The sequence below is a fragment of the Stegastes partitus genome, unplaced genomic scaffold, assembly GCF_000690725.1.
Source record: "Stegastes partitus isolate 25-593 unplaced genomic scaffold, Stegastes_partitus-1.0.2 Scaffold551, whole genome shotgun sequence".
In the NCBI taxonomy this organism is placed as follows: domain Eukaryota; kingdom Metazoa; phylum Chordata; class Actinopteri; family Pomacentridae; genus Stegastes; species Stegastes partitus.
Window position 1 is genome coordinate 306,327 of NW_007578282.1, and position 21,563 is coordinate 327,889.

At 41.8% G+C, this 21,563-nt stretch overlaps 1 protein-coding gene across 1 annotated transcript in view; it reads left to right on the forward strand.

Moving 5' to 3' along the window:
* Positions 1 to 21,563, forward strand: part of LOC103362052 (low-density lipoprotein receptor-related protein 1-like) — a 91,105-nt gene that overhangs the window by 13,126 nt on the left and 56,416 nt on the right. Inside the window, exon 3 of the mRNA XM_008288307.1 lies at positions 12,107 to 12,244. Coding sequence (XP_008286529.1) covers positions 12,107 to 12,244 — 138 coding nt within the window. The remainder of the gene's footprint in view (positions 1 to 12,106; positions 12,245 to 21,563) is intronic.

Here is a 21,563-nt window from a genome sequence, read left to right on the forward strand (position 1 = left end):
CTCGGCTGAATTACGGCTCTTATTATGCGGCCGTGTTTAGTCTGCGTGTTCAGGGATGTGTCTGCTCTTGTCTGGACTCTTGCTGGAACTGTGCAGTCGCAGAGAGTCTTGTCCCAACTACTCGCATCTGTCAGCCTCCCTATCCTATAAACTCTGCCTGGTAAAAGCCTTCCCTCTGTTTATATGCAGGCACTAATGGTGATTTTACTGTCTGCATGTGCCACACCTTACATCTGTCATGCCACAAGTATTCTCACTATAGTCTAGCACGCAGAGACAAGCAGCTGACACCCAGCGTTAAGGGGCTTGTTATTGTGGGTAAAACACAATTAAGTATTAACACATAGCACCAGGGACCGAAAAAATGCGAGCTAGCTGAGATGCATCTTGAATGGTTGCGGTCGCTGACGCATAAAATGCGAAATGTAAGCGTTAAAATGGAGAAAGTTGAGTTACTTGGTAGAGCAATCTCCCTTCCTTTTCTGTATTCGATAAAAAATTATTGAAATGATTCGATGATAAACATTTACCAGATCAGACCTGGAAAATATTGGTGAGGCTGAACAGAAAATAGTAAACTAACATCTTTACTCTGTCTTCCAATCGCTAAAATTATTGGGTTATTTTAGAAGGAAAAAAACTCATCAATTTATTTTGTAAATAACAGCAATCGCAAGAAATCACAGAACTTGAGAAACTTTTTGTAAGTGTGCTCCGACTAATTTATTCAAGCAAGCCGCGGCCATTCAGTTTCTTCCCTTTTTTCTGCAAAGCGGTTGAACTGAGTGAGTTTTCCGAAGCACTTATGTAATTTGGTGACACAGACAATGGTGTGATTCATCTTCAGCAGGGAGAGATGGAGAGCAGTGTTTCACCAGAACATCAAGATATGTTCTGCTCAATTACCCACTTTCCACGGGCTCTCTGCTCGGTCCTTTTACCTTTAGCTAAGGCGCTTCTCCATTCACGTTAGTTTTTTTTTTTTTTTGATTCAGTCACAATAAATATCTCTTACTGCAATTAATGCACTTTCTCTCTGCACAGCGCCATGTGTTTGCAGTCTAACAAGCACAGTCAGAGGCAAGGCGCTTTTTAAGTATCACAATGAAAGGCAGCCAGACTGTGATTTTATCCACAGTCGTTTAGTTGATCCATCCATTAAACTTGAGTAGTGTTTAGACTGGAGGGCTGCAGATAAAGCTACAGAGTGAATGGGCCTGAGCCAGCAGAGATGGAGACAGGAGAGCTTGGAGGAGTGTGACTCTGGAGGTTATTTAAAATCCTCCTCTGACTCAGAGGAATGGAAAAGTCTTTTTCTCTGTGTCCCGGCGTTTCCATTCATGGGGTGAAACAGTTTGCAGGTCATCGGCCTGCTTACTCCCCTACTGGACAGCATCATGAGAAGCAATCTGACCAGCGAGCTGTAAACAAGGCTGCTCGCAGCTGAGCCTTTGTGGAAATAGTAGATATAAAGGCAGGCTTTGATCTGTCTTAAAAGAGGACTGAAATCTGGATCAGCTGCAAAGGTTTTGTGCTGATGCAGTTTTTTTTATTTTCAAAGTTCAAGGTATCATCTGTTCATTCACTGTTTTTTTTTTGTTTGTTTTATCAGCTGCAAAGTTTACAAAAGAAGTTGAACTTTCACTTTAAAAGCTATGTTTATGACAGTCAGAGAATTCCAAGAAATTCCCTGCTCTCTCGACTTTTGTTCCAACATGCCCCCAAACCACAGTCTAATTTTGTGTGTTAATGTTGATGTGAAATAGAGTGAGGCACACTGCTATAATTACCACATTATATAGAGTTTAAGTTAATTGCTAACTACAGACCCAGTTTGCAAAGATATGCTTGAAGAGATATTGCAAGACAAAGACATTTTTCCTCTTTCCTTCTTCCTTCCACTCCTTTCTTGCTCTTGCCCTGGCCCACCCCCCCCTCCTTCTTGGCTGTACTCTTGTCCTGTTGTGGGATTGCCCCACAGTCTGGCTGTCCTGTAAATCATAGACTGTGTCACTGCAGGCAGTGCTCGCAGCCAATATGGAGCTTTGGCTCTTAAACAGCTTTCTACATGGTTTGAAAAGCGAGCGCAACAAAAGAATCTGCTTGTATTATTCCACTCATCCTAAGGCTCAAGTGTTATCATGAAAACCACATAACTGTAGCTAATTTGGTTGAAGCACCAGTTTTCTTTCCCCCTTGTACCACGAATGCCACCTGTTTTGTTTACGATGATCATGAATTTGCTCGCTGTCAGAGTGCTGGGTGTTGTAAATGTGTGCCTTTTGTCTCCATCTTTGATGTGCACCTCTAGTATCCATACTGCAAGTAAGTGTACTCTTCAGTATCATACTGTCTGGAGGTCTAATTGCCTGTCGTTTCCAAACCGTCATCTAGGTTGTAATTATGTTGAGGAGCTAAAGACAGACTTCTGTCACAGTCGCAGGGTTGTAGCGTTGCATCTCATGAGGCGATGATATGATGTGGTTGAAGCTGATTTCATGGGGTAAATGTGTTGTTTTAACATCCATGTTCTGTGGGCTTGTTTCACTGCAGCAGAATTATGGGGCAGTTCAAGTACAAATGCACGTGTTCGTGGATTTGCATGAGTTGTCGTCATAAACAGACCAGCGGACAGATTGCCAGCTGTAAGGCCGTCATAGTCCTCAGACCCCCAGCGTGCATCTCCCTCTCGTAGCCCCCAGTGCACAGATAGCCATCAGCAGGCTGCCTGTACAGACTTCTGTCTCCAGGTGTGACCCTGTCATCCTCTCCCAGGGACTGCACTGGCTCCCCATCGCTGCTCGGCTTCAATTGGTTTCAGACAAGTCATTTCACCTCAATTACATACAGGCTTAGGGCTCAGGAAGTGGCTGACATGTGCCCCCAGGACGGGAGTTTATGCTCGGTGCATCTCAACAATGGTGCAGGACTGCTGCTTTTTTTTTTTTTTTAGGTAGGTAGTTGTTGTAGGTTGTCAGAATTATCTCTATCTGGCGGAGATAAAGTGGTGAGAGAGACGAGTTGTTCATAATATTTATGCAAGGCTTTTGTTGCAGAAGGTAAGCAGACCGTGTCCACGTAGAACGGATGAGATGTGGATTGTTGGTTGTTTTGTGTACATGTAGGCAGTGTTCAGTATGTTTGTGAGCACTACTCGATATAAAAGGTTGTCTCCTACACTGGAACGGTTCATCCGTAGCAGGTTAGTACCAAAAACAGAAGCACATCCATTGAGATTCATAGCGCTAACAAGATTCTCTGACACTCGTCACTATTCTTTCTGCTTTAGATCAGTATCACATCAGCAGGTTTTTATTTTTCAGTTTTTGGAGCGATAGGGAAAGAGCTGTAATGATGTCCTGACATTTTACAACAATAACTGGCAAAAAAACTTTTGGGGAGGATTTTTTTAGTGCAGTCCTCAAGTGAAATCTTTTTAGTGCTTTTAACTTTTGACAACCACAGCCTCAGTTTTCAAGCCATCCTGCCTACAGTTTTCTCGGGATGCTGTTGTTAAAATAAAAAGTGCTGCGGTGTAACTTTGATTTCATTTCACAGCTCTCTTGAAGCAGTTGCTGTAAAAAAAAAAAAAAAGAAAAAAAAAGAAAAACACTGACTCCTTCTGTCTCTATGTCGAGTCTGTGTGCAATTATGATTCTTGCGTGAACCACATTCATTGTGGTTGAGCCAGCGAACGGGAACAGATGTTTGAATAAGCCTAGCATGTAAGCACTTTCTCCATCACAAGAAGCGCTTGCCATGAAGGAATCCCTTTCAGCATCAGGAAAAAAAAAAAAAAAAAAACTCCTTATGCAACAATTGTCTGCACCTAATTCCCTGTTAGACATTTAACCGCTGATTTAGCATGAAAATGTCCAGTGGATGACTACAAAGCAGGGGGTGAAATGCATCTCAGTCATGCAAATACGCTTCCCCATGCAGTGCATTCAGGGAGAGAAAATGAGCTGACTACTCAAAGTAGTTAACAGTTGCAAATAACCAGCTGGGCTCTGTGCTCACTGTCAAGATGTCATTAAAGTTGTCACCATTGGCTTGTAGAGGTAACGTTTATAGACGCATACACATGTTGATTTGTTTCCTTTGTTGATGCTAGAAAGTAATTTTGAGGGGATATCCCTTGGAATGCAGCTTCATAATGAAAGCAAGGGACCCTTGCCTGAAGAGGCTAAAGATATTTCATGTAACTATAACCAAATCTGGACCCACGAAATCAGACAAACGCTCCTTATCGTGAAACGTTCCTTTCTCTAAACATATTATTCGATGACTGGACAATTTGCTCCAACGCACTGGAAACTTCTTGAAGTAGTTGTTTGCTGTAGCAACGGTTGCATGATACTGTAAGTACCTCTAAACATGCAGCCGTGCCGTGTCGCTTGGCCCACACACACTCCAGGCCCATGTTGGTGCATGCCGTGACCCGGGGGGCTGAGCCAGTTTTGGAGGTCTGACGGGAAGATTGAGTTATCATCTCCGTGCAGCTGCGGGCGTCCGTGGACCACACAACAAGGTTATCTGTCCATCTCTTGCCCTTGAGCCCCCCTCTGGACACTCGCCAGCTTGGTCCTTTGCCCTGCCCATCTGACTGTCATGCCTCAGCAGCCTCTCCAGGACGACCGAGCAAGAGCCGACTGCTGAGGTGGTGGTGGTGGTGGTGGGCTGGGATGGAGGCACGGAGCAATCGGGAGAAGGAATGATTCTACAGAAAAAGCCCTTTGTATCAGAGGGGGGGGGGAAATGAGCAGATTAGCATTTAGGCTGAGGAGGAAAATGGAAATGGCTTTGTAAGGCTCTGATCCACTTTCTATAGAAGCGGCCTTTTACAGTGAAGCTGGCCTATCGTCTGTCATGTAGCTGTAGTTGCAGGGGGGCACCAGGCAGGGGCAAGAGGGTCTGCAGTGGCAGTGGTTAACACACTGCTTCCACAGAGGAAGGAGCAAAGCCCTGTAAATCCCTCTGGTCTGTGGCCCTGAGCCCTCCTCAGCTTCACCAGCCTATCAACAGACCACGAACAGAGGGCTTTCTCACGCCACGCAGGCACCACTTCCCTTTCTCTGCTGTCTCCTCCACACCCTGTCTCCGTCTCTCCATCTTTCTTTATTTCCTATGTCCCTTTGTCATCCCGTGCGTCAAGCGGAAAAAAACTAGACTCAAGTCATCTCTGTTGCTCATATCTCATCTCCAGTCTTTCCTCTCGTCTGCAGAGGTGACTTGGTTTGCTGGCATGCTTTGGGCAAATGTTTTCAACAGTGACCGCCTGATGTGTTTGAAGCTAAGCGGCATGCTGTATTAGCAACACATTTAATAGACTCAAATGTTTGAACAAGCAGGTATGCAGATTTAGTAGCTTTGTACTGTTGTTTTACTGAGAGAATTCAGCTTTAAGTAATGCTCCACCCAAGCTTGAAAGTGGCTGTAAAATGTTTACAGCTTTTTACAACACTGGATCTAATTGGATCAAATTAAGGTCAGTTGATTATCATGGTTTTCCTGGTTTCAAGTTTCTGCGGCAGGAAATAATAAAAAAAAAAAGACAACTTAAAAATGTCTAAAGAATTTTTCCAAACTATTTGTGACCATAATTTTAAATCTCACTGCTGTTGAATCCTGTACTCGGTATGTGAAAAACACAGTGGTTCAAATTAATCTCAGCCTTTCTGCACGGTTTCTTGGATGATATTGTGACATGTAAGCAATGTGTTTATTACAATTATGGCAGAGTAATGACTACTCGGAAAACACTGATTGCATCCGTGTATACAGAAGTTTTAAAAATGTGTTTTGATACGTTATTCACAGTAAAAACTTCAGTCATTTTTGAGCTTACATGAGTTTGACACTCAAAAAACATGCGCTGGGTGGAGTATCACTTTGAATAAAGAGATTAGAGATGGTAAACCACACTGTGTTATTCACAGCATAATCCAATTGTGGCAATTTGTATTTGTTGTATGATATTTTCTTATTATTGTAAAGGTTTTTTGCTGTTAATCAGCACAACAGGCTTCTACCAGTGTGTGCTGTAGCTCCCTCAGCAGGGTTGAGCATAACCACGTGCATGTTGTGCATGCTGTTGTAAAGTGTGATTCCAGAGTGGGGCAGAGTCAGTCGGTGGGCAGGCCTGCCTGTCACCCTGCACAACATATTAATTCGAGCTGACAGCAGACTTTATGGGAGTCAGTCAGGGGCTGCCATGGAACCCAAAGAGCAGGAAGAAACGCAGGCTTTTATGCTCAGGACAAAAGATCGACAGGGGATCTAAATTTAAGGTCATTGCATAACTACAGAGACTGAGGGGTGGGGGAGGGTTGGATGCAGGGCTTGAGGTGTTGGAGGGAAGCAGGCATTAGGAGGGACCGTCTTTCAACTCCGATGTCTAGTGCCCGTCAGACAAGCTTAATGGAACTCGCCGTATGCAAAGAATAACTGCACACTGTTTGAAGGTGACACAGGTAGTGATGCATTACCTAAAAATCTACACTGCACCCAGGGGAGATGTGTAATATTGTCTTTGCACAAAGTCATATTTCTCTCCAAAGGCTGCATGCTGCAATGAGAGTTTTAATAAAGCTCAACGTGAGTTCTGTAATATGACTCATAGTTTATGATGTTTTAATCATGATGAGCCCAAGCGCTCATTTTTTGTGTTTGTGATTTATAGAGGCTGAGAGAGAGAGAGAGAGAGAGAGAGAGAGAGAGGGAGAGGGAGAGATCATGCGGCAGATTGGAAAAAAAAGTTTTCACAATTAAGATCCCAAAGGACACAGCAAGGATATGCTAATATAACTGTTAGCAGATCACATAGTTTAGTGCAATAATATAATTATCCCCACTCTGGCCTCACTGTGAGACCAAAAGATCTTATCTTTGGGTCTCGCACAAATCCTGGCACTGACTAAAGGCAAGTGGGTTGGAATTTGCTGTATTAAGTGTGATGACAATAAAAGCATGGATGACTGTCCAGTCCACTAAATTTATTACCATATTACATGTTGGAAATGTTCCTCTGTTTAAAAAGAAAAAGATGTCTTTCATACTGTTGGCAAATGCTTAAACACAGCAAAGACCAGCTCCTTGCTATGTGCTTTGCAATGTCAGACTTCTTGAATGAGGACAAAAATTTAAAAATTAAATATTCCTAAGGCATGTGTCAGTGGCTCTAAGTTAGGCGATGTGTTTATTTACACAACTAGAGTCCAAATGATGCGAGATTTTAAGGGCTGATACGGATCATTAAAGCGTAAAACAATTCCAATATTCATATATTGGTGGGTATTGTTTTTATATCTAACATATTTATATATGAATCTGTTAGTTTATTATGTTTTACACTAACTGAAGACTTCCCTACAAAAAAAAAGAAGATAATTTCAGTCTCTCGTGTTGCTTCTTATCGGTGAGAATATATGTGCCTGAGGATGCTTATTACAGTTCCAACTGATCATAAGAAGATGAAATAGTAGGAACAAAGGACTGACAGCAAGCAGGACAATTGCAGCAAAAAAAAAGAGGGTGAAAGCAGAAAATATATTTAAATCAAAACAGCAAATGGCTCAAAAGCCGCAATTACGTTGTGACATCCAATCATGTAAATGAAGCAGTTCTTCCTCTCCTCGGCATTTAGGTTGAGAGACTGTGGATGAGGATACGGCAGCTATAGAATCTATACAGTCAATATCTTCTGGGATTTTTTTTTCACATTTGCTCCTGCAATTTATAGTTTGTTCTGCCTGCAGCATCACGGATCTTCTGCGTTTCATCTTTCAGTTCAGAAAAGGCACTAGAGACGTGATGAACTAGTTTACATACTGTTCCCTCACTGACACCACATAAATCCCCAGTTTGGCAATGAAAGGTGCAAAAAAACATAAAAAAACCAAACTGATCAGCACTTGGGGGAATGACCTTTCTGTTTGAGATATTAATTGGAGAGTAAATTGAAACCATCTGAGAGAACCAGTTCACATAATCTGTTTGAAAAGCCACTAACTATAAGTCTGGCTGGGAAACTTGTTTTAAGATTTATTTTGAACAGAACAGTGAACGATGCTATGAGTGAGTCCAAACCAGAATGGAATCTGTCCAAGTTCCTGTTGGGATGTTATTTACATTGAGGCATTCAAGCTTGGAGAGTATTTTTAAAAGACACAAACTGATGAAGGCTAGGTGTTTTTGGAAAGGCAGGAAAGAAGGTTGAACCACTGCAAACTTGCAAAAACAAAGGAGTAGAGGGGTTTGATGCAAGACACCACCTTGTGTCGACTCTAATTACAGCAAAGTTGTTAAAATAATGTTAGAGCAATCCCACAAAAGAGACATATTTTAACTACAACACCTAAAAAAAAAAGAGTCCTGAAATGGTCTGAGGAGCAGCTACAGAACCGTATTAAAATATAATGTGGAGTTGAATTCATGTAATATGTGATTCTGGAAAGAGACAGAAAAAGTTCTTTCCCCTCAGCTTTGTACAGTAAAACTCTGCTTTCGCCGATGATGACGCAGATAACGTCTGCTGCCAATATAAGGGGATCTTTTTCTAATACGCTGCCAACAACTTCCCAAACTGGAGCAGAGAGTACAGGGTTCGTCTCCATTGTCCCTCCTGCAAAGTTATTTAATCCTCCATATTGTCCTTTCTATTTAGTTTTCTGCTGCTGCTCCCTATTCAGCTCCTGCCAAGGTATTACTGTGTTGTGGAACTCAAACAATTCTTTCTGACTGTTGTGTATTGCTTGGCAGTTGTTAGTGTGTTTCCAAAAAAACTTATTCAGCTCGCTGCCTGGACAGTGGAAAGGTAGGGACGTGTGCAGGAGAAGAGCTCGTTGTGGGTGTGATGGAAAGTAGAGATAAAGGTCTCTCAGTGGCTGAAGAGTGCGACCTGGTTCCTGGTTTGGTTTCACAGGACACACATGTCAGTTTATCTGTCTTGTCTGCTCGCTCCTCAACAGTTTCTGATGTATGCTCACAAGGTGCATAGTTGCAAAGACAAACATTTCTGCAGTGGATATGATTCAGATGACTTTCAGTCTGACTTGCCTTTTATACTCTGAACACTGAAAACTGTTGACACATGCTAAATCCTTGGCAGGGGTTTCAATTCCAGAGTACATGGCAGTTTATTCCTGGTACTGCAGTTTATGTTAAAATCCCCATGTTGGCAGTTTATTGAATGTAAATCAGGCTTGGCTTAGAGGACCGAGGCTGTAGGAGGGCTGCTAATATGCTAGAACCCCCCAGATGGGAGAGCAACTCTTCTTCTCCCTAAGCCACGTGCATTAGAGGCTAATTCTCTGTTCGAACGTGGCACATTTTCCACACAGGCAGCTGTGGTGGGATCATTATGGAAGCTCATGTCACTTTAAGGCACTTGTTTTAACTGAGTTAGGTTTTATGTTCTGTGTGTGGTTACTAATCTCTTGCATGGATAGAGAGGACTCACAGGGAATGCTTGTGGTTTTCCTCGGGGAAGGCCGACATGCAGGCAAAATGTTCTCGCTGCCTCGTGTTTTTATGAATGTTCACATTTTTTGATTCGTCGAATGGTGTTTCTTACACATGAATGCCGGCATTTTTGTGTTAGACATGGCGAGAGGAGTATTCTCACTTTCCTCTAAGACCTACTAAGTCACCACATCTCAACTTGATATGCAAACCACAACGATATAGTACAGTGTGTATCATGCCAAGTCAATTCAGTTACATTTTCATTGCCCCAAATTTTCTTGGCAGGCTTTATAGTCTGTAAAAATACAGCATGACACCCTCTATACTCAAACCCTCAATACAGATAAGAATAAACTCCGCATGGATAAAAGCAGAACTGAGGGTCAAACGAACTGCATTTTGGCTGCAACAGCTGCTTAATATTCAGAGACTGGAGACTTTTGTGTATGCGAGGTTCTGAAGGAGACATCTGAAGCAGGTTTTGCAGCTCAGGCTGCACATATTCAGATACCATCCTCTCAAAGCCTCTCCCAGCACCACACATAACCCGCAGAACTCTACAGATCGTTTCCTGTGAAGGAGGTGAACTTTATTTTCTCTGCTTCGAGTGTTTTTCTAAAATGGGTCAGCAGATGTTAGAAAGAAAAGAAAGAAAGAAAGAAAGAAAGAAAGAGAGAGAGAGAGAGGTGGAGGAGGAGGAGGAGGAGGAGGAAGAAGAAAAACAGCCAAGGCAAACTGTTTGCTCTGCAGTGTGGGCTGTGAGGAGAGATAGAGAGAAGAGTGGGAGAGAGTGAGGGGAAGAGACTGCATCTACTGTATGTTCTGGTCTGACACTGGTGGAAAAAAAAAGAGAAAAAAAAAAAATCTGTGCTTTTTCTGGACCAGAGGACATAATGTCCTTTGCCCTCTGCACCCCTTCAGATGCAGTATTTCATTATCAGTGTTTACTTTTTGTAATTTTGTGACACTTTTTCTTCAGTATCTGCCAACCGATCACATCTGCAGACCATATTTCACAATGTTCTTTTTGACATGTTGGACACGTTGAAGGTATACACGGCAACTACATGTGTGCACATATGGTAATCGTACATCATATTCGGCTCCATGTCGCTGACAAATGTTACCACAGAGCCCTTTATCTCACAGCAGTCGACTACAGTTCTACATTTCAGCTTGGGGTTGAACCTGTTGTCTGTTGTGGTTATGGCCGCTGAAGAGTGGCAGCAAATTAACCTTGGGTCCATTCCCCATTAAGAGAAAAAAAAAAGTAGTGTTTGACTTTCTATTGATGTGATTCTTATCTCAAAGTGTTTCTTTAAGCTAAGGCCCTCCATCTGGATAACGTTTACTTGGAGCTGCTGCACCTATATGACTCTTTTGATGTGGATCACTCTTGAGATCGACGCTTTGTTGGGATTTTTGAACCGGCGAAATTCTGGAAGAAGGAAAATCAACTTGTCAGGGCTCTCTGATTTGAAAAATGATGTAATGTTGGTCTAGTTGGTCCCTATGGACTGTAGTTTCCTGTTATTTATCAGCTGACATATACATAATGTTATTATTAGTCCACGTCTACTCGATACACATGAGGATCTTGATTTACTTAAGTTGACTATAAGAACCAAATTGGATATGACAGAGAGGAAGAATATATATGAAAGAGGGCATTTAAAAGAGTTTAAGGCATGTTTTAAAAATTGTATTCATATATTCAGATTTTTCTGTTTGCCTTCTGATAACATTAGGTGACCCACCTTTGAGAGCCAATTACTCTGGAAATGTTTCATCTAGCAACATACAGGTTTTGCATTGAACTAAAAAAAACAAAAAAAGTTAAAAAGATGTGAAAAATGACCAAGCCAGCATCTCCATAGAGCAGTATGAGAGACTGTGTCATGTTGGGTTATCTCTGTTTTATTTCTTCTTCTGGTCAGATCTCTCTTTGCAAAAGAGAGATTGTGTTCTCAAAGAGACTACTTGATCAAATAAAGGTTATAATAAGATTAGAATGAAAAATATAGTTATTTATTTGTTGTTCTCTTAAGGATATTTCCTTCTTTTGATCTTCGCTGCGGTCTTCCCACGTGTGATTGTATTTATAGACTAAATGGCCCACTGCTGAGGATTTAGTTTCACCTGTTGCCACAGTCTCAACTGGAAAATGTACCCTTGTAGGTTCTGTTTTCAGTAGCTTTATCAAGCCAAATTACATTCAAATATAAAACTCTGAATTTATTATGCGTGCCATTTTTGATATAAGAGGCTCACATCAATGTTGCATTTCGTTAGCCTCATAGCATACTTGCCTAAGTCATATTTTCATGTTTTTGGGAAATGAGAAAAAAGACAATTTTTAGAAATCACATTGGTATTTATTATTGATTTTTTAACAGTACTTTCAACCAGATGTGATTGGCCAATGACATAGGTAGAAAGACAGGATGATGCAGAAGTGATAGGAGAGTAAAGTTAGGCAAATATCTCAATTTGACCAAAAAATGACTTAGGCAATTATGCTATGAGGCTAACGATTTAACATTTTCATCTTACTACTGTATGTAAGTTATTTGATGGAGTTTGTTTCATATATTGCTCTATACTTTTGTGTGTTCTTAGACATGTGATCCTTGTTTTCCAGGTTCACAGAACAGGGTGAACCAGTGTCCTGTCAATGAACATGGGTGCCTGGACCTGGATGTGTGCATCCATATGAGTAAATTGTGTGATGGAGTCCCTGATTGCTCTGACGGCTGGGATGAAGGACCTCACTGCAGAGGTAATAAACACACAAAAACACACTCACGCTTTCCAGCTTGTGTTTCCTGCAATACACACACATGTCACCATCATTTTCTCTATCATCGCTGTCACACAGGGAGTGTTGCCCTTTGTTGTGTGTCAAAATTGACCAGCGAGCTTCTGTTGTAAAGAAAACGGCCATCTCCTTGTCTCCCCATCCCCAACTATAATCTCTATCAAATAATCTCCTTCATTACGCCCTTTAATGTGTCGGCCTGCTTCTGGGTTGCGCAATTACAATGGAATTTCTCTTTCTGGGGGAAGAAAGTCATTAATTTATCAATCAGCTCAGCCACGAGGCTGTTTCCTCCCCAATCCCTGCAGGAATAATGAGCATTCAGCCCAGATGCTGCCGAAGACGAATTCCATCAAATCCTCCGCTATTAATTAGAGACAACAGAAGAACGAGTGATGGGACATATTGAGTCCATAGTGTACGTCTTTGTTGCCGCTGACAAAGGAGCAAACACTGACTGCCTTCAGAGGATTGCCTGAGTATTCAGCAAGGCAGTCCTCAGATATAGCTGTCTGAGATTTAGCCTGGTTTATATCTGCAGTGATTCATATTGGAACGCATATGTTTTTTAAGTAACATTTTGCTCTACTTTGTACCTGAGTGTACACAGCTTTGGGTTTGTTTGTTTTTTTTACTATTCATTTCCAGGAATACTTTTAATCAGATATTTACTATCAACACTAAAGTCTCAGTGAGCCAAAGGTGGATTGGGAGTGTATCTGCCAAGTTCTCAAACAATGGCTGTAATCTTGATTCAGCTTATCACTTTTACTAATTTTAAAATATTAACCCAAGCTTGTACTGTTTATTTGCGAGGTAACTTTGAGTCATAGATATTTGCGCCTTTAATTTGTTGTGGGTTTGACATCTGTGTATCCATTTACCTATTTTATTTTAGTTTATAGCTTTATTGTTCAATTCCTATTATGGCTGCACGTAAACTTGAATTGTAAAGTCTCTACCTTTCCTGGGTGCAGTACATCCGTGCAAAAGAATGCTCTTATCAGACTGCCCCATATAAATAATCTATAAATCACCTACCTAGAATTGAGTCATACGGTTTAAAAAGTTGTAGTGAATTAGTCACAACTTCAAGTGCGATTAGTTTAGACCAGAAGAGCAGGAGTGCTGTTGGGCTGATGAAGTTACGCAGAGTGGGTGAAAGTGTTAGGATCCCACACACTGGTCATCGCTGCAAGACAAGCCTTTTATGCAACACTGGGATGATGTCATGCAGTCACAACATGCACTGCCCGTCTCAGAGGACACAAGTCCAGCTGTTTTCCGCAAAGCAGCGGTGGACGCACACCAGCACATACGTGCTCATGTGCCGTTCTAACGCATGCACTGCACTCACACGTGCACACAAACATGCACTCACACGGTCACATTCTTGCAAATACACCCAAACACACCCATTACCCCCGCATACAAACACACTGGCAGTGTGTCCAGAACTTTTGGCGTTGCTATTTGTGAGCCCACCTCTTTTCAGGGTAAGGCTTTCACAAGCATCCTAGTGTTTGCTTGTACAAACTGCCGGGTTGTGCAAGTATACCTGCGCGCTGATGTCTGAAAGCACACTTTGTCAGTCAGTGTGTCAAAGTAATTCTGCCAGAGTTGTTGACAAGACTGGTTAGAAAGGGGAGTGTAGCAAGGTAGGTCAGGCTGGAATTTTATCTGGCTGAAATAAATCTCCTCTGTCTTTTCATAGTGTGTGGCAAGACTTGGAATAAGGTAGCATACTTTGTGTAAAGGTATGATAATGGGTGGTGAGGTTGATCTTGCTGATATGGTGACCAGGTTCAGGTATAGCACTTAATGTGACACTTTGACACTTGACTCTGTGCAAAAGTAAATTAGATTCGAACATACAGCAAAAAGCAGAAGATTGCATCTCTCTCCAATATAGTTTAGATGACAAATGACTCAATTTAGCATTGATTATCAATAATTGCATTATTTCCAAGCTGACAAATAGAATGTTTCCTTTAACAAAAAATCAAAAAGACAATATTGAAAATACAGGCCTCAAAGTAGAAACTCAAGGCATGTATAGTAGGTACACCCGCAATCACAGACACACCTGTGGTCATTGAAATACAACTGAGTCGAGCAGTGTTTTCCAATTAGCCTATTTGCATGAACTCAGTCATTAAATGAACACCAGAACCCTTCTCAGTTTTGGAATTATAGGTTGTGTTTATCTGCATGTCTGCATCTTGGCGCCATGGAAAAGAATCACCACAGAATTTGCAAGAATCTGATTGTGAGATGTAACAAGGATGAGCAAGAACTTTCTTTTTTACAGGAAGATCGATATAATCTTGGGAGCACATTCTTTGGTTAGATGAAACCAAGATAATTTTGATTGGCTCAGACCTGGTCCACCATATTTGGTGTGAACCTGGCCACAACTACCACAGTGAATGCGTAGTCCCAACAGTGAAGCACAGGGGTCGGAGCGCGATAATGTAGGGATGCACGAGTGCAAAAGGTGTTTGGGGAGATGACATTTATAGATGCACCATCACATCACTGTCTGTGGATATACCAAAACAGGATGACTCAGATTCTCAAGAAGCTTTGACAGATGAAGACTATTTCAGCATGATAACAATCCAAAGCACAATGCCAAAATCACACAAGAGTTTCTGAAGAAGAACAAAGTGAAAACTATGACCTGGACAAGGATGAAACTTGACTTGAATCCCATGAAAGACCTTTTTGATTTTTAAATAGAAAGGTGGAGCAACGCAGCAGTAAAGAGCTCTGGAGACCATCTCTTGAGAAATTTGCTGCAAAGTATGGAGTCTGTCATCAAAAGGCGGACATACGTACTGTTTAAAGAAATACGATTTAAATCATTCTTAACATACACTACATGTGCAACTCTCAGACGCATCTTCAGTGATGTATCCTGGGGTCATTGAGTATTTCGGGACTCACAACATCATACACCCTCTCCCAGGCGACCCAGCCAGAGTTGATCAGGTCCCGACTTGTGTCTGAGTAACTTGTGTCGACCACGGATCACCCTGCTTGATCCACAGCCATCTTGACGCCTTTTCAGCAGCATCTGCGATGTTCCTGATGGCCTTCCTAGTGTGCAGTCCCTTTACCCCGAGCATCCTGATGGCCCTGATGAGGGACTGGCCAACAAATCCTCTGCACCCCACCTCAGTGGGGTTGCACCGGGTCCTCCAGCCCTTGCTTTGGCTTTCGCCTGCCAGCTCCTCATACTTGGCCCTCTTCCTCTCGAAGGCCTCCTCCATTCGGTCTTCCCAGGGAACAGTCAATTCCAGCAGGACCACTTGCCTTGATGTTTCAGACACCAGGATGATGTCTGGCCTGAGTGTGATCACTGCAATGTTTTCTGGGAATTTGAGCTGTCTCTCTTGGTTGACCTTCATCTGCCGGTCCCATGCTGTTGCGAGCAGCCCCTCGGGTTGGTTCATGCTGGTACAGCTTCTCCCCACCTTTTACAGAGGCGATGTTCTGCCTTGCTGGTTGCTGGTGTCTGCTGTTGATGATCCCTGTGCTCATGACCTCTGCGATGACCTTCAGCACTTGGTCATGGCGCCAGCGGTGGCGCCCATCTCCCAGTGCTGTTGGACAGCAGCTCAAGATGTGCTCCAGTGATCCCCCTTTCTGGCAGAGTGGGCACCGTTGACTGTCTGTTAGGTCCCAGCGGAAAAGGTTGGCTGGGCTAGGGAGAACATCGTAGACGGACTGGATTAGGAATTTGATCCGGAGTGGCTCAGACTTCCACAGCTCTGTCCACAATATCCTCCGTTCTGCTCCCATCTGGTCCACGCCCCCTGCTGCCACATCCCCACTATCCTACTGCAGCGGGCTTCCTCCACCCCTGCTCGGACCTCCTCTTGGATCAGCTGGCGCCTTTCCTTTCCCTGGGTCTTGTTGAAGCGAGGTCTTGGATTGCTCCCGAGGCCTGCCCGTCCAGAAGCCACTGTGCCCACCAGCTCATGCTAAATTTATATTGCACAGAGGTGTACTCACTTTTCTTGTATACTGTATTCAGATATGTATATTCTGATGGTAAAGGCCCTCAAAATGTAATCCTACATTATTATCCAGTTTCACCCAATATTAGATCAATTTAAATCAAAGTTAACATATGATGTTGTCACCCATTTTCATGCACCAGTCAGAAGGGGAAAAAAAAAAAAAAAACAGTTATATGCTTTCAGTAACTGATGCCACTTTAAATCAAATCATTTATGGTCAAACCCATTTTTGATTTTTATCTTTGGTATTAAATACAGCAAAAGATCAATTTTCCTGAAAGTGAGCTTTATTGCTTTTATATAGCTATGAATATTGCATTAAGGATAAAAACTCGAGACTTAAAGGCGTCTTCTCTCATTGTTGACTGCAAATGATAGGAGCAATAAACACTAACCACGATTTATTACAGCAAGTGGACATTGGTCAAGAGCATTGAAAATGTATAAATTCAGCATCCAAAAGAGTGATTCTGGAGTCATAAGTTTTAAATTCAAGAGGCCTGAGTCGCCTTTCTAGACTGTTTTAGAAGTTCTGATATTTTTTGGTCACATGGGTGAAGGTTGAGCCTTTTCATTGATCCGCCGGCCTGTGTTTGTTCTTTCTTTGTCATTTTGTGGGTGATGAGACTTCACTGAAGAGACAAGGCCTTAGACTTGCCTCCTTCAGAAGAGACTGATTGATAGGGAAGAGAAATGGGGTCATGGCAGTACTCCTGAGAGCTTCTCTCTTTTCCTTGATGCCTCAAAGGGACCCCGGATTATTGTAGTGGCCCAATGCTATTGTTTATTCACAGGCTTTCATTGTCCTTCGCTAAGTTCGGAGTGAGAATCGGTCATCGGCTACTCGAGGCTGCCTGCGGAAACACCACATTATTATCTTTATTCATGACTGGGTCTTGACCTAAATGAGTTTTATTGGCTGCGGTTGCAAGAGTTGTCTTGCACGATAAGACCTGTTTTATTGCTTTGCCCGTCACTGTATGTAGACACACTGCAGTGCTGTAAACTGTTTCTCAACTCATTATTGGCTGCAGATTAAAGAAAGTCTGAGTATTGATTTTTATTTTTATTTTTTCCCAGAAAGGTATTCTGTCATGTGTGCGTTTGGTAATGTTTTGGGCCATCATGTGTGTACTTTGTGAGACTATTTGTACTTTTGTGTTTGAGTATTTGTGTAAGGTTAGATTTAGGCATCTGGGCAGCATGCTGCTGCTGTTTGGGAATAAGCTAGCTACTGTTTGCTCATTACTCAAGCTGCTGCCCTGTGTGTGTTTGTAGATGGTTACTTTGCCCCCTTTGATTGTGAAGGCTGCAAACAACGGCCGAGAAATAGTCTTTGTGCTTCGGATTGTTTCGCCTTCCTGCCCACCTCTCTTCAATGCACATTCACACACCTGGAGCATTTTCTTGCAGCCCAACATTGATAGTTTTTTTTAATTTTTATTTTTATAATATTAATGCCAGCTTTTACCACCAACTAATGCAATATATGTGACAAAATGCACAGTGAAACCCAACAATCACAAAGTGGCTTCACAATGTGGAGCAGCTGAATTGTCTTCGATGCTGCCTTAATTTGTGTTTAATTGAGCTCGGCCACTTCCTAAACTTTAATAAGAGTCTCAAAGTTACAGTTGATAGAAAATATTTTAAAATCCAAATTCTTCATACTATGATATGCAGTGCTAGAACACAAGTTAATTACATGAAAGTTTTGCATATCCATATTAAAAATAATAATAAAAAAAATCCAATATAGACCCAGATAAACTGTGTGAAATTGGGAGGAAAAAAAAAAAAAGTGGTTACCATAGAAACAACCCGATCAGAGCAATACGAGGAGTGGCGGCTCATGCAGGCAAATTCAAAAACATACTTCAATTACGTTGGGAATACATACTTGAAGTAGAAATGAGGTAATTTGATGGCACCGTGCAGGAAAACAGTAGGCTCCTGTCAGCGGCGCATATTGTGCAAAGGCATGTGTAAACTTGTCTCCAGACGGTGAGAGCACAAAGGTAGGAATGTCCTGCGAATAGCCTCTTTTTGAAAATGTCACACACTGGAAAAGCCTGTTTATACAGTTTCGTTGAATTGTTGCTTTCAGTTGTGGATGCTGGAATGTAGCGGACTGATGGGCTTTGATTTATTTTATGTTAGATTTGAATACAGATAAATTTGCAAGCACAGAAGAGATGATGTTTTTAAGCAGCAAGGTTTAAGAAATCGCTCGGTTGTGACAGTTTTGTTGCATGTTTGTGATCATGATGCCACCTGGTCTTATTCAACCTACGTCACCCTGTCTGTCAGCCCCATGACTGGATGTTGGAGGAAAATATCAGCTTTTATACACTGATAATGCAGTAAAGGCCAAGAACCTCCACTAATATTCCAACTGTGTTCATGCTGATCACCCCATTTGCTATTTTTATGTGTATTTTGTTTGTTTGTGTATGTGTTGGCTATTCCCTTAGTCGTCTGTCTTTTTAGTGGTGACCTTTTCTTCAGTAAGGTGAAGATTCCATCTCATATCAGCAGGGCTTCGTTGCAACCTCAGAGTGACGCAGCTGAAACTTGTGGTGTCATTTCCATACATACTTCATATTTCCAGTCTACTGCTGAGTCAGTGATGTGTACTCAGGTGTCCCCACAAGCATTGTGACAACAAGTCACTACATGTAGTTTAAAAAATTTGACTAAACTCAGTCTAATAGTCCTTCCCATTCATCCACTCAAACATATTTTTAAACTTGGAACACATGGATAGAAGACAACAGTTTAATAATAAAACCATTAAGAGTTTCTAGAGCATTTAAAATGATTATTGATTGAATCCACTACAACAAGAACGGCTGTAGGTAAAATCAAACAAAGTTAAAAACCTAAGATTCCCCGAGGATAAAGATGAGTCAAGGTTTCGATTGCTCTGCAGGTTATTCCAGGTTGCAGGTGCACAGTGAATAAAACTGGATTTTCCAAGCTCAGGGAAAGAACAGCCGGCACCTGCGACGTAATCCAATCATTTGAGCGTGTTTGGTAAGGGCCTACGGTAATTGGCAAACAGCTTCATGCTTTATACGTTTACTCTCTGCTTCCCTTTAAAGTACTATAGATGAGTGAAACTGAGGGTTGCCATCCATGCAGTAACAGGATCAATGGCTTTGGCATGCTTGTTTAGGCCTGAAACCCTCCAGCGTGTCACTGTGTGATTTGTTTGCTTCGTTCATTAACCCTCGTTCAAACGCCTGACATGCCGCTGTTGCTTGTTTGCCTGCAGTTGAAGCTTTCTAACCTCATATCCTTAAGCCTTTTATGTACTCGTCTCCACCTTCTCTTTCTCTGCCTTCCTCTCACACCTCCTCTTTCTTGTGTCTGTTTCTCTCCATTCTTCTGCTGTTTTCTACGCTTCTCTTCAGTTTATACCTCCAAGTCTTCTCTGTGCATCTTTTCGACTCGTTATCACACAGCTGCAAAAGCTCTCTGAGAGTAGATCAAGCAGACGGCTTCACATTGAGAATCTTTTTTTTTTTCACTTTTACAGAGAAACATCATATTGTTTCTTAAGAATAAGTCAAAAAGTGAATCAAAGTTGGCCCCAAGCAATATTTTCTTTCTCTTTCCTTCTAGGTGCATTTTTGATGCATTTTTTGTCATAACAATTCAAGTTTTAATCAAAGTCCAAGTATTTAAACCAAAGTCTGTCAAAAGTATAAACCCTGAACATTGACATAGATTTTTTTTTTGTCATTGTAATAGATTTTATTTAAGGAAAAGGATTATACATAAAACTTAAATACTAACAAACTATGTCAAACTATAGGATGTTTTGTTTGTAAAATGCGTTAAAATGGAATTAACTCACTCTGTGATATTTGCATGTATCGCCCTCCCATAGTTAGACACTTCAGGTACAAAATGGAGCAAAATGACCCTGGACAGAGATGCACATTGTTGGTATTTCAGCTCTCTAGCTGCCTGTGGTCTCTCACTGTGTGAGGCTTGGTGAATGGATTCGATATGGGCCACAATGTTTGCTGGGGGACTCTTCCTTTCACTGGGGCCACAACAAAAGAGTCATTATGGCCCAGAGTGCCACAGGCTTTATATAATAAGGGCCCTTCACTAGTCCAGTTTCCGCTCTTCACTGCAGAACTACCACTAGCTACTGTACACATGGTGTGTCCATGACCGATCACCGTTGTTTCTTGGACAAATTTCACTGCAGAAGCTTCTTTTTTTTTTTTCTTTCTTCTTTTCGTTTTTGTTGTATGTGAGACCGCCCTTGTTAAATGATTAAATGAGAGTGTTTCTAAACAGATTCAGTCTGGTTTTAAGTAAAGTTTAGCTCTTTAGATTTGCATTAGGCAATTTAGAGTTGCTTCGGTGGCAGCGTGAAGCAAGTTCGGCATACCCAGGATGTCTTTTCGCTGTATGTCCTCACTCAAACTAACAACTGCAGTCAGGCTAAGCAGTAACACGAAGCTGCTTATAAACTCAGTAAGTCAAACAAAGGTTTTAAACCTGGCTATGTGTGCTCTCGCATACAAGGGGCAGCGTTGGCACCAGATGACCAGTGGACAGGTCTAGAAATGCATATTCCTCACACGAAGAACAAACTATAATCATAAACCAATGTGAGGACTTTTAAAATACACCACAGACTAAAAGCAACACCACTGCTGCAGCCAAAGTCAGACAGGAAAGATGCAAACAAAACTGCAGACTGTGTGAAAGCGCATTCATTAGGATTCTTAATACCACTGTCCCATTGTGTATAAATTGCTTTAATGTCGGTTTCTTATTAAAGAGTCAATTATTCATCATCATGCATCACAAGATGGTATCACAAAATTGCAGAAGTAATTAGTTCTTGCTACTCACTAAAAAGCATATTTGAAGAATAAAAAAATCAAATAAACAAAACCAAATTTGGTGAATGGGCTTATTGCAAATCTTATGAGGTCAACAATCAGGATATAAGGCTTTAGGGTTTCAATCAGTTTCTGCTCTAGGTATGTATCACACTAGATAGGCTTACAAAGCATTGAAATTGCGTGCAGCTTTAAAAACTTTTACCTTCCCCTTTCACTATCTCATCAATTTCGGTTGAAGTTTCCAGGAACGGTGACGCTGTTTTTCAAGAGAACTTATTGGTCAGCAGGTGGTTTCTCTGTTTCTTCTGAATTCCGAGGGCGGCTGTGGCTCAGGTGGTAGAGCGGTTGTCTCTGTACGTGTTGATCCGTTATCTCAGC